The sequence below is a fragment of the Macaca fascicularis genome, chromosome 6, assembly GCF_037993035.2.
Source record: "Macaca fascicularis isolate 582-1 chromosome 6, T2T-MFA8v1.1".
NCBI classification, from domain to species: domain Eukaryota; kingdom Metazoa; phylum Chordata; class Mammalia; order Primates; family Cercopithecidae; genus Macaca; species Macaca fascicularis.
In genome coordinates, this window is record NC_088380.1 from 60764752 (window position 1) to 60779088 (window position 14337).

Consider the following 14337-nt stretch of genomic DNA (forward strand, 5'->3'; position numbering starts at 1 on the left):
GTAAAGCACAGTATTAGGGTGGGAGTTACCCGATTTTCCAGGTGTTGTGTGTCTCAGTTTCCCTCGGTAGGAAAAGGAATTCCCTTCCCCCTTGCCCTTCCCAGGTGAGGCGATGCCTCATCCTGCTTTAGCTCTCTCTGGTCGGGCTGCACCCACTGACCAGCATGGGCTGTCTGACACGCCCCAGTGAGATGAACCCGGTACCTCAGTTGAAAATGCAGAAATCACCTGTCTTCTGTGTCACTCAGGGGAGCTGGAGGCTGGAGCTGTTCTTATTTGGCCATCTTGGGTGCCACCTCCACATTTTTCCTTAAGGTTATATTTGGATTGCCAATAGCGTGTATAATGAAATACAGTTTGTTGTTTTTTTTTTTTGAGATGGAGTCCTGCTCTGTCGCCCAGGCTGGAGTGCTGTAGCACAATATCGGCTCACTGCAATCTCCGCCTCCTGGGTTCATGCCATTCTCCTGCAGCAGCCTCCCGAGTAGCTGGGACTACAGGCGTCTGCCACCTTGCCCGGCTAATTTTTTTTTGTATTTTTTAGTAAAGACGGGATTTCACAGTGTTAGCCTGGATGGCCGCCATCTCCTGACCTCATGATCCACCCGCCTTGGCCTCCCAAAGTGCTGGGATTACAGGCGTGAGCCACCACGCCCGGCCTATATATTGATATTTTATCCAGCAACCTCATTATGTTTCCTTAAGTTTTATTAACTTTTTTGTACATTCCATATGACTTTTCTATAGATGGTAACATTGCCTGTGAAAAAAGACAGTTTTACTTCTTTTTCAATATGTGTGTCTTTTTTATTGCATTGGCAATATCTAGTACAATATTGGATAGTAGTGAGAGTGGACATCCTTGCCTTATTTCTGATATGAGGAAGAAAACGTTCAGTCTTTCAACATTAATTATGATATTAGCTGTTTTTCGCTGGTTGCTCTTTATGAGAATGAGGTTGTTTCTTTCTGGTCTTAGTAGGGAATAAATGAAAGTAAACAAAAAATTGAGAGTTTTTATCAAAATATGTTGTATTTTGTGAAATGAATTTTTACATCTATTGAGGAAATCATGTGGTATTAGCTTTTTATTCTCTTAGAGAAATTTTCTGATTTTTAAACCAACCTTGTATTCCTGGACTAAATCTGGTTGTTTACGGCAGATGATCATTTGTGTATGTTGCCAATTTCAGTTTGCCAGTATGGTTGTCACTCATTATCCAAGGAGGATTGGTTCCCAGACCCCCTCATATAGCAGAATCCACAGAAGCTCAAATTTCTGCAGTAGGCCCTGTGGAACCTTCAGATATGAATAGTTGTCTCTCCGTATCCATGGGTTCCTCATTTTGCAAATACAGTAGTATATTTTCAGTCCTCCGAACCTGCATGTGTAGGGAGCTGACTCTTTTATTCTAGACTTTTGTGTCATCATGAGGATTAATGGTATGTCATTTTCTTACAAAGTCTTTAGCATTGGTGTCAGGGTATTACTGATCTCTTAAAGTAAACTGGAAGCTGGAAGTGTTCCCTCCTGGTCTGTTTTCTGTAAGGCTTTGTGTATTTGGCATACTTCTTAAATGTTTGATAGAATTCACTAGTGAAGCCATTTAAGCCTAGGCATTTCTTTGTGGGAAGATTTTTAGTTCCTAATTTAATTTCCCATTTATTAAAGCCAATTTTGGTATACCGTGTCTATCCAGAAATTTCTTTTTTTCTTTTATGAGACAGAGTCTCAACCAGGTTGGAATGCAGTGACATGATTATGGCTCACTACAGCCTCAACTTCCCAGGCTCAGTTGATGCTCCCACCTCAGCCTCCTTAGTAGCTGGGAGTACAGACATGTGCTGCCACACCCAGCTAATTTTTAAATTTTATTTATTTATTTAATTTTGATTTTGATTTTTTTTTTTTTTTTTTTTTTTTGTAGAGACAACAGGGTCTGTGTTGGCCAGACTGGTCTTGAACTTCTGGGCTCAAGCAGTCCTCCTGCCTCAGCCTCCCAAAGTGCTAGGATTACAGGTGCGAGCCACCACACCTGGCCAAGTATATACTTTTTTTTTAAGAGATGGGATTTTGCCATGATGCCCAGGCTGCTCTTGAACACCTAGGCTCAGCAATTCCCCCGTCCCTGCCTCCCAAAGTGCTGGGATTACAGCTGTGAGCCACTGTGCCTGGTGTAGAAATTTCTTGAAGTTTTAGATAATTCTTTATGTTTAATATAAGTTTTTCTATAAAACTATAAAATTTCCCTCTTAGTACTGCTTAAAATGCATCCTGTAAACTGATAATACTGTGTTTCATTTTCATTCCATTTTTTCATTTCTCTTGGTTCCCTCGTATGTTGTTTACTTTTCAAACATGATTTTCCATATACTTAGCCATTTGTTATTTCTAATTTAATTTGTGCTTAGAGAAAATACTTCATGAAATTTCAGTAATTTAACTTAATGATTGATTTGGTTGGATTTATATTTGCCTTTTGTTGTTGGTTTTGGGAGTCTTTTGGTATATTTCTCATGGTTTTTTTAATCCTTATTTTTACTCCTTTACTTCTATTCTGTTTAACAAATATCTTTTAGTGTACCATTTTAATTTCTCTTTTGACTTTTTAGCTTTCTTTGAGTTATGTTTTTAGTGGTTATTTTGGGGCTTACAGTGTTCAGGTTTAACTAAATCACAATCACAATTTATGGAAAATACTGAAAACTTGCCCTAATATTTTCTTCTCATTTTTATACTATTTAATACTCTCTTACATATTTCAACTACATATGCTGTAAATCTAGTAATACGGTATCTGTAATACAATATAATCATTGCTTTAAATTGTGTTTTCTAAAAATATTAAATGATAAAAGTTTTATATATGCTTTTATATACATAAATAGTCTTAATTGTTCTGTTTTATGGTTTTGTTTCTTTTCAGTTCGAAGGGTTTTTAACAAATATGTCTTACAGAGTAGTTTTATTTTGCTTTCATTTTTGAAGGACAGTGTCACTGGATATAGAGTTCCTGGTTGACAGATTTTTTTTCCCCTTCAACTCCAGATACATTATTCTACTGATAACTGTTTCATTCTACTCCATTGTTTCTGGTGAGAAGTCAGCCTTAATTATGTTGTTCTCTTTTATGTGTTGAGTTTTTCTGTTGCAGTTTTTCAAAGACTCTCTTTGGCTTTGTCATTTAGCAGTTTATGATGTTTCTAGGTATGGTTCTTTTTTGCTTTTTCCTCCTGTGTTAATTGAGCTTCTTGGATCTCTAGAGTAATGTCTTTTAAACAAATGAAATTTTTTATTGTTACTTTTTTTTCCTACCTCTGTCTCATTTTGGAATTTCCTTTGGGATACTTGAGGATGTCTTGCAGATCTCTAAGTGTCTCTTTTTCTTCTATTTCTTTTTCTCTTCAGATTTGATAATTTATCTCAATTTATCTTCATGTTCATTGATAACAGTCATCACAGATCTGCTTTTGGGCCCATCTAGTGAATTTTTCCCAGGCTGGAGTACAGTGACGTGATGTTGGCTCACTGCAACCTCCACCTCCTGGATTCAAGCAGTTCTCCTTCTTCAGCCTGCCAAGTAGCTGAGATTACAAATGTACCCCACCACACCTGACTAATTTTTGTATTTTAAGTAGAGACAGCGTTTCCCCATGTTGGCCAGTCTGGTCTCGAACTCCTGGCCTCATGTGATCCACCCACCTCAGCCTCCCTAAATACTAAGATTATAGGTGTGAGCCACTGCACCCGGCCTAATCTATAGACTTTCCATTTGATTATGTTGTTAATAGTTTTGGTTCCTTTTTGAGACAATTTCTTGTGACTGCTTCTTTTTTCCTACATGCGGATCATACTTTCCTATTTCTTTTTATACCTTGCAATTTTTTTTCTTGAAAAGTTTAGATAATGTATGTAGCATTTCTGTTTCATGTATATTTCTTAAAATTCATATTTGATGTTTAGACAACTTCCCGATTTTTAAAAAAATGCTTATTTCACTATTTTGGGGGATGACTGGGATGAATGTTATTTTTATTTCCCCAAATACATTATAATAAGCCTATTCTGGGCAGGAGCTGAATAATAAGGAGGATCTACTATAATGTTAAATTTAATGATGATGTCATTGTCTATATTTAAAGAACAACAAAACTGCTCTATTGTGTTCTGCTAATAGCTATGGAAAAAATTTTCCGTAATCAGAACCTACCATAATTTTCAGAGGACTGACTTGTTAACTGTTATGTGTGGGCAAAGAATACATATAGATGAACTTATTTGTGAAACTTGAGGAAACACTTCATTCTCCAGGGGCTATAAGCACTTTATCATCTGTGTATGTATGAACAGAGGCTCTGAACTTTTGTAGACCCATCTTAGAACCATAGGTGTTTTCCTTGCAAGAAATAGGGTAAATGTTAGTGATCTATTAGTATTAGTGATTAAGTGACTAGAGTTAAAATGGTTTTAGATCACTCTATGTCATATTTATTATAATTATTAGTATAATACATATGGTGTTACTGTTCTTCAAAGTCCATTCAAGATAAGTAATTAGGGAAAATTTGGACACAATTTAAATATTAACAATTTTTAAAGTCATAATTTAAAGGAAAAGTTTTATGATTATTTGTTTTCACATTTGTAGGTATGCCATCGCATTGGCCTTAAGGGAAAAGCAGCGTGTAATATTTACCAGCCCAATTAAGGCTCTGAGTAACCAAAAATACCGTGAAATGTATGAAGAATTTCAAGACGTTGGTTTGATGACTGGTGATGTTACTATTAATCCTACGGCATCTTGTCTTGTTATGACCACAGAGGTAATTCATACAGTGCCTCATCTGACTTCGTTTTTAATTAAATTAATGTGACTATTCAGTTAAAACGTGATGTTTTATTGGTTGCTCTACTTAAGTATAATACTTTATTTTCTCATTAGACTTAGGCAAAATGGATAAAATTTATCTTAAAATGTTCTGATAATATTAAATTTCTACATTACCATACTTTGTTATTTGTCTCATAGATACATTTTTTCTTCAAGTATTTTTAAAGTTTATTACTGTCGGTGACATGACAATATTTTATTGGTTTTATATACATAGTTTAAAGGATTTGAATATGTAGTTTTATGTAAATAGTGACTCTTCATGTGACTTTGCCTTCTATATCTGAGTGTTGATACAGGTAGACGAGTAACTGATATTTATTTATTTATTTATTTATTTTTGAGATGGAGTCTCGCTCTGTCACCTAGGCTGGAGTGCAGTAGCACGATCTTGGCTCACTGCAAGCTCCGCCTCCTGGGTTCTCGCCATTCTCCTGCCTCAGCCTCCCGAGTAGCTGGGACTACAGGCCCTCACCACCACGCCCAGCTAATTTTTTGTATTTTTAGTAGAGACGGGATTTCACCGTGTTAGCCAGGATGGTCTCAATCTCCTGACCTCAGGATCCACCCGCCTCGGCCTCCCAAAGTGCTGGGATTACAGGTGTGAGCCACTGCACCTGGCCGAGTAACTGATTTTCTAAAGAGTGCAGTATTATGTTTACCTTCTTCCCATAATTGCAGTTAAGTTTTGCATATACTTATAATATCTTAAGTTTTGGACATGATTAGCTATCTTTACTAAGTATTTTTGTACATACTTTAGTTATATCTTTGCATTTTCCAAGGACATGGTATAACGGTGAGCATAAATTAGCTTCTGGTTTGGAGAACCAGCCAAAAGCATTGCTCACTTTTCATTTGGTCGCCTCATGGAAGTTTGTTTTTCATTTTCAGAACTTTCTTTCATCTGTGGAAGGTTTTCATCAACTCCAAAAATTAGGATAACAGTTGCCAGGAAGTATCCATGTTGCAAGAAAACGAGGCAGAAAAAAATGGGCAAACACTCAGGGATGATCCAGTGTTTTGAATAGAGGATAATTTAAGTTGTACTTATATTTTAGAAAGTGTGAATCTTGGGATGGTGCTATATATAGAAGGAAGTTGTGTCATATTCTAGACATATGGAGAGTAGGGGTGATCATTCTCTCTGTGGATCGTATCTGATTAGTAACTGTTTAGAAGCCATTTACTTTGTTTTTTATGAGAAAAGGAATATATAATATATAAATATACAACAATATAATATTACTTTTGTTAATATTTGTTAAATAGTAAGTTCTGTAACCCTTTAAAATTATTTTAAAATTTCCATTTAATAAAAAACATCCACAATTCCTCCTTGGAAAAAACAACTTTTGTCTAACTATTAGCTGTTATGTCAGAATCCAACTAAATAAATTTTTCACTTTTTTCTTTAGATTTTGAGAAGTATGCTTTACAGAGGTTCTGAAGTTATGCGAGAAGTTGCTTGGGTTATATTTGATGAAATTCATTATATGAGAGATTCAGGTATATTCAGTGTTGAAATATATGTCATGTGTTTCCCTTTAGAATGACATTAGGAATTTTGAGCAAGTTATTGTTAAATTTTGCTTCTAGTTTTTGTGTGACTCGGGTTCAATAAACTGTTGCTTCTTTATATTTATTTACGTATTTATTTTTGAAACAGAGTTTCACTATGTTACCCTGGTTGAAGTGCAGTATTAGCATCATGGTTCACTGCAGACTTGATCTCCCATCTCAGTTCCCCAAGTAGCTAAAACAACAGGCGTGTACCACCATGCCTGGCTAATTTTTATTTATTTTATTAGTAGAGATGGTGTCTCACAATGTTGAGCAGGCACGTCTTGAACTCCTGGACTCAAGTGATCCTTCCACCTTGGCCTCCCAAAGTGCTGGGATTACAGGCATGAACCACACCTGGCCTTGCTTCTTTAAATTGTGGACAACATGATATTATTTTTCCATTAAGATTTCATTCAAGTACAGCTCCTTAATAGTAACTTTTGCTGGGTGAGGAATGCAAATTCAAATAAAGCAAAATAAATTAAAAGCTGGCATGCTTCTAATAGAGAGCTTACCAATAGAACTAATGTTGTAGAATTTCTAAAACTTCTAGCTTGCAAAGTTAACTTTCCTGATTTTTATTTAGTTCAGTAACTATAAAATACGTGTTTATGGTTTTTAAAAAAGTGAGGATTATGAAATAAAAATGTACAAAAATAAAAACTTACAAATGCCCCTTACTTAGGCTGTTACACTCTCGTAATGAAAAAGTAAGTATGCTTGGAATTTTTAGGGTGCTGGCAGGGTTAACATTAACAAACACATTGAAAAGTTAAATGTTTAATATGTACACACTTAAGATTTGGTTTTTATTTAAACTAGCTCACTAAATCAACCTGTATTTATGGAGAAAGTAATAGAATTTAAGAAATCATTTACCCTTTGAATATTTCACCCTTTCCAAATTTATAAAATTAAGCTCTTAAGAGAGTTGTTTTGGTTTTAGAATCAGAAATCCTTTGTTGATTTGTTTATTTTAGGAGGGAAGCTGTCAAACCTTTTCCATTTTAATAAAAATGACTTACAGTTTTATCGTTCATCAAGTCTTTCTTTCATCTCCAGATGATCACAAGGATAATTTGGGTGAACGATGCCATCTGGAATAGTAATAGTATCTTCTAAAGTTGTTGCTACAACTTTCTACAAGTCAGTAACCATTACTTTTCAATGCTGTGCCATAGAAATACTGTTCCGCTGCCTTGTCATTGAGGCTCTTGTTAGGTTGTTTGGAAAGATTAACCCTGGAATTGCTCTTTGTAGGCTATTTCAGAGTACATTGTATTTATAGTGGTTTAGTCTACTGATTTTCTACTGGATAGATTAATGGTGAGAAATTGTTTTCAGTAAGGTTCTATGGCTTCAAATATTCTTGGGTAAAGTCTGCATTTCTAACTATAAAACTTCAGAGAATGTAATTTTAGATGCTATCACAGAGTGACACTGTAGTCCAACTATAGTCCAAAGTTTATATTTATTTTTTTCAGAACGTGGTGTAGTATGGGAAGAAACTATTATTTTGCTTCCTGATAACGTCCACTATGTCTTTCTTTCGGCTACTATTCCAAATGCCCGACAGTTTGCTGAATGGATTTGCCATTTACATAAACAGGTATTTTTCCTTCCTTTTTTGATGTCTTCAATTTTCAAAATATTACAGATTAGCCTTGCTCTAGTCTCCCTATGCTTTTTTCCTGATGTTGTCCAGAATAATAAAATTTTAATGGTAAACTACTTCTCAAATCAAGCAGCTTATCAAAATCAACTGACTAGCTTTTTAGAAATGTTGATTTCTGAGCCCCATCGCAAACCCACTATATCTAAATCTCAGGGAATAGTGCCTTGGGAGCTCCGATTTTCAAAATTTCCCAAGTTGATCTGATGATCTGCCAGGTTTAGAAACTACTTCATTTACTTAGATAGGTATCCATGAGTACACAGAATTTCCCCTAATGCTTTGGTGCCAGGAAAAGCTGGGCATCTCTTGAGCATTTGATTTGATTTTTGTCCTGTAAACACAGACTTTTTACTGACTGTTTCTGTTTTGCCTTTCTAGTCTGACTTTAGCATCTGTATAGGCTTGTAACAGGCATTTGTTTACGTATACTGAATTTATTCTTGCTTTTATTTTTCTGCCCTTAATTTTCCTTTATACTGATACTCTCATGAACTTACCTGTTTATAAGCTCCCTGATCGTGTTTTTATGACATTCTCCCATATTGCTTCTGTAGGGTAGAAAAACCCAGTGGATCTTAGGGAGAAGCTAGATCAACCTGCTGCTTTATACTAAGGTTCTGAAAAGCCTGGGTGGGGCAGAAAAGTTCCGTTTTAGCTCACGGATCCTTTGTATCACCGTACTCCTCCTCTGTAGAAAAATAAGCATCTTTCCATAATTACAGCATCCCAGGGCTAGGTAATGGGTAATTGATGCTCAGGTCATGTATTTAGCCCTGGTTAGGGAATTGGTAAGTTGGGAAGATGGTAGTATAATTTCATAGACCTAATTTTTCTACATTTTTCTCTTGCCTGGGTTTTAGTGAGTTTTTTGAAGTATTTTCTCTTTGAAATGTTGAATTCATTACTTGATTTTCTTAAGAGCTTTTAGATTGGACTAAGGTATGGTTTTATTTTGAAGAAATAAAATTCTGTATGTTTAATTATTTCTTTCTTTTTACAGCCTTGTCATGTAATTTACACAGATTATCGGCCCACTCCATTGCAACACTACATTTTTCCAGCAGGGGGAGATGGCCTGCATCTTGTGGTTGATGAAAATGTAAGAATAATTGTGCTTTTTAAATCTATAATGTCATGCTTTATTGTTAATATCTTGGTTTTTTTTTAAATTTGGAATTAAGAATGGCAGAGATACATTCGTGTGTCTTAGTTTTAATCAGTCTTGATTTTTGTGTGTGTGTTTATTTCAAACATTATATTTGAGACTTATTTTTCTTATGCATGAATCAGATTTCCCTCCTTCCCAGTATTTAAAAATGCCTAGAGAATAGGAGTTCTGGACATGTTTCAGATATCTTATGTTTTGCTTTTCTACATTTTTTATTACTTCTTTTTCACCTTTTAATACCTCTTACCACAGATCATGTTTGGACTATTTTAGTGGCTTTCATTATTATACTAAATTATTTTATTTGAGGAAGCCTTATGTATGAAAAATGTTTGAATTATGATTAAATATTAGTGAAGTTACACAGAAAAAATTTGTGATGCCAGGGTGACTTCAGAGAAGATAATTTTAATACTGCAATGCAAGTGCTTCGAGATGCAGGTGATTTGGCCAAAGGAGACCAGAAAGGGCGGAAAGGAGGAACAAAAGGTAATTTGGAACTTTGCTTTGAGAGAATTTTACATGTAAATTGTGTATTCAAATTACTCTGACATTTTTTGTCTTAGTTTTTTTCCTGAAGCTATGTAAAGATCTAGATGAGATATGATAAAATTGAATAAATATTTATCTTTTTTGTATGACATTAAGTATAATTTACATGTTATAGAATTTACTCATCTAAAGTATACAATTCAATAGTCTTTAGTATATTTACAGAGTTGTACAGCCATCACCACTGTCTAGTTCCAAAATATTTTAATGTACCAAAAAGAAACCCAGTACACATTAACAGTTATTCTCCCTTTTCCCCCAGCCTTTCCCTTCTCATCCCCCAGACTTAGCTAATCATTAGCCTGTTTTTGATCTCTGTGGCTTTCCCTTGTCTGTACATTTCATATGTTTGGAGCAACTGGCTTCTTTCTCTTAACATAATGTTTTCAAAGCTCGTTTATTTTATTTTATTTTATTTTAATTTATTTATTTTTTTGTGACAGAGTCTCGCTCTGTCACCCAGGCTGGAGTACACTGGTGCTATCTTGGCTCACTGCAACCTCTGCCTCCTGGGTTCAAGTGATTCTCCTGCCTCAGCCTGCCAAGTAGCTGGGGATTATAGGCACCTGCCACCATACCCGGATAATTTTTGTATTTTTAGTAGAGACGGGGTTTCACCGTGTTGGCTAAGCAGGTCTTGAACTCCTGACCTGAAGCGATTTGCCCACGTTGGCCTCCCAAGTGATGGGATTACAGGTGTGAGCCACTGTGCCCAGCTGGTTTGTTCATTTTATGCTATATGTACTCATTCCTTTTCATGGTTAAATAACATTCCATTGTATGAATATACCACATTTTGTTTCTCCATTCATCATTGGATGGACTTTTGGGTTGTTTCTAGTTTTTGACCGTTAGGAATGCTGCTAACGTTGATGCAATGTACTATTTAATACAAGTTTTGTGTGACTAGGTGTTTTCTTCTGGATATATGCCTAGGAGTGGAATTGCTGCGCCATATGGAAAGTCTATATTTAACCTTTTGAGAAACTGCCAAAGTATTTTCCAAAGTGGCTATACCATTTTACATTTTCATCAGGAATGTATGAGGGTTCCATTTTCTCTATATCCTTTGTATCACCGTACACCTCCTCCATAGAAACAGAGGCATCTTTCTGTAATTACAGCATCCCTGGGCTAGGTAATGGGTAATTGAAACTCAGATTATGTGTTTTGCCCTGATTTCCCATTTGGGAAGATAGTAGTATAATCTGATGGACCTAATTTTTTCACATATAATTTTTCCACGATACTTAGTATTGCATGTCTGATTATAGTCATCCTATTAGATGTGAAGTGGTATCTTAATGTAGTTTCAGTTTACATTTCCCTGGTGGCTAATGATGTTGAACATTGTTGTTGTTGTTGTTGAATTATGATAGTTCTTTACATATTCTGGATACTAGACCCTTATCAGATAGACGATTTGCAAATATTTCCCCCCATTCTGTTTGAGGTTGTCTTTTTACTTTATTGATGGTGTCCATGAAATCACAGAAGTTTTTCACTTTGATGAAGTCCAGTTCATGGATTTTTTTTTCTTACGTTGTTTATGCTTTTGTTGTCATATCTAAGAATGCTTTGTCTAACCCAAGATCAGGAAGATTTATTACTATGTTTTTCTTTTAAAAGTTTTATAGTTTTAGCTTTTAAATTTAGATCTGTGATCTATTTTGAGTTAATTTTGGTGTATTATTTACTCTTTTTGCAGGACCATCAAATGTTTTCAAAATTGTGAAGATGATTATGGAAAGAAATTTCCAACCTGTGATTATTTTCAGTTTTAGTAAGAAAGATTGTGAAGCCTATGCACTTCAAATGACCAAATTAGATTTCAACACAGGTACTACATCATTTCAGTATCATTTTAATGTTGTGTGAAAACGAGTGTAAAATATATTTCTAGTAATATTTTTATCTATTATGTATTACTAGGATATGCCATTCACCTTACACTTACAGCAGTACTCAGCACATTTGTAAAAGCTTTAAAGAGCCTTGACTTATACTTTCTTTCCTTTCTTCTCCTTTTATTGAAAGATATGTGTACATTGTTCTATTTAAAATTCGGAGAACCCTATAAAAAATATTAGAATCATGCCTTCTTACACTTTGTTATCATAAAACTCCTCAGTTATTATGGTTCTCTATTTGACCACTTAAGGGTAGGTCTTGTAGCTTGGTTAGACCACCTTCTATATAGAAAATACTATGCTTCATTCTCACTGAAGTGTAAACCAGTAAGACCTGCCCTTTGCTTAACTATTTTGTAATTCTCAGTCAAAGTGATATAACTTTTAGCAAATCAGCAAATTGTTTCTATACATTAATTGCAAAAGTAATTCACTTAAAGTCACACAGTTAAGATAGTAGCACAACCTGACTATCTTAGTCCATTTTGTGTTGCTGTGACAGAATAGCTGAGACTAGTCCGTTTTTACGCTGCTGATAAAGGCGTACTCAAGACTGGGCAATTTTCAAAGGAAATAGGTTTAGTGGACTCACAGTTCCATGTGGCTGGGGATGCCTCACAATCATGGTGGAAGGCAAGGAGGAGCAAGTCATCTTACGTGGGTGGCAGCAGGCAAAGTGAGGGAGCTTGTACAGGAAAACTCCCATTTTTTAAAACCATCAGATCTCATGAGACTTAGTCACTATCATGAGAACAGCATAGGAAAGACACATCCCCATGATTCAGTCATCTCCTACTGGGTCCCTCCCACAACACATGGGAACCATGGGAACTACAAGATGAGTTTTGGGCGGGGACACAGAGCCAAACCATATCACTAGGTAATTTATGAAAGGCAGAAATTTATTTCTTATAGTTCAAGAGGCTGGAAATCCAATTTGAGGGACCCAGCACATCTAGTGAGGGCCTTTTTTGTTGTGGAATCCCATGGCTGAAGACAGTAGGGCAGGAGAGCATGCAAGAGAGAGCAAAAGGTGGGAGAAGAGGGCTGAACTCATCTTTTTATCAGGAACCCATACCAGTGATAACTAAGCCACTCCTCTGATAAAGGCATTAATCCATTCATGAGGGCCCTGTCTCTTAAAGGCCCTACCTCTCAACACTGTTGTATTGTGGATTAAGGGGTCAGCACATTAACTTTAGGGGGACACATTCAAACCATACCACTGGCCAAGAATTGCAGTGTACTGAATACCAACCTGATTATCTTTCAACTCTGCCTTTTACACATGTAATCCAGTACAATGAAAAGTAAATAATATCTTAAGGCGTCCAAATTTTAATTTCAGTTGTATTGTTTTCTTTATCAAGACAGGTTTTTTTTTTATCTGTGCATTTTAAAGCTAATTCCTACTTTTCCATGAGTAAAAGTAACAAATGACAGATAGCCATCATAGCCTCCTAAAGCCAATAATAGTTTGTGTTTTTTTAAAGACTGAATTGTTCTGCCCATAAATGTTTTACCTACAAGTGCCAAATAAACTTAAAGTTGGCAGGGTTGCATACTAATTAATTTAACAAATATTTATTTGGTTTAACAAATATTTATTCAGTACATATTGTTTGGTAGACTCTGCACAAGAAGGCAGTGCAATGGTTAAGAAAGAGCATGGGCTTTGGAATTGTTTTTCTCACATTTAATAGTAGTGCTAATTATTAAAAAGTAAGCTTCACTTTACATAGTAGTAAAATGTAGATAATAATAGTTCCTGTGTCCTGTAATTGTTAGACTTACATGTTATATATAAAGCACTAGATGTGGTTATTGTTATTATTTTTGTAAGACAGTGTTTTTTTCATGAATTAAGTCTACTAGATATGTTTTGAAAGGCAGAGAATTATATTGATTATGGGATAATTTTTATCTACTTTCTCCTTAACCATTTTAAATGCCACCTCTTTACTTTTGCTCTTTAAAGACTCTTTTTTTTTTTTCTTCCTGAGACAGGGTCTCACTCTGTTGCCAGGACTGGAGTGTAGTGGTGCGATCATGGCTCACTGCAGCCTCAGCCTCCTGGGCTCAGGTGGTCCTCCTGCCTCAGCCTCCCAAATAGCTGGGACTACAGGTGCATGCCACAATGCCTGGCTAATTTTTTTGTGTTTTTTGCAGAGACGGGGCTTTGCCATGTTGCCCAGGCTGTTCTCAAACTCCTGGCCTCAAGCCAGCCGTCTGCCTCAGCCTCCCTAAGTGCTGGGATTACAAGCTTGAGACACCACGCCTGGCCTTTAGATCCTTATTCTTTGTTATGTGTGAAGTGTGGTATCACTGACTCATTTTGATATTTCTGTACCCTTGAATTTTCTGTACCCTTGAATTTTCTCCTAGATGAAGAAAAGAAGATGGTTGAAGAAGTATTCAGTAATGCAATTGATTGCTTATCCGATGAAGATAAAAAACTCCCTCAGGTGAGTTTTCAGTATCAGTAGATAAAAGTGTAGATATTAATAGATTTCTTATATTCACTTTATGTTGCTTGGTTTTATTACTCTATTACACTTTTCACACACTGCAGCA

General features: G+C 35.7%; 1 protein-coding gene across 2 annotated transcripts in view; it reads left to right on the forward strand.

Moving 5' to 3' along the window:
• MTREX (Mtr4 exosome RNA helicase) overlaps positions 1–14337 on the forward strand; it is a 126356-nt gene that overhangs the window by 33978 nt on the left and 78041 nt on the right. For both annotated transcript variants that reach the window (XM_005556905.5, XM_045393716.3), the window contains 7 exons: positions 4650–4824; positions 6311–6401; positions 7943–8067; positions 9134–9232; positions 9688–9790; positions 11562–11693; positions 14149–14228. In XM_005556905.5, the coding sequence (XP_005556962.1) occupies positions 4650–4824; positions 6311–6401; positions 7943–8067; positions 9134–9232; positions 9688–9790; positions 11562–11693; positions 14149–14228 (805 nt within the window). The remainder of the gene's footprint in view (positions 1–4649; positions 4825–6310; positions 6402–7942; positions 8068–9133; positions 9233–9687; positions 9791–11561; positions 11694–14148; positions 14229–14337) is intronic.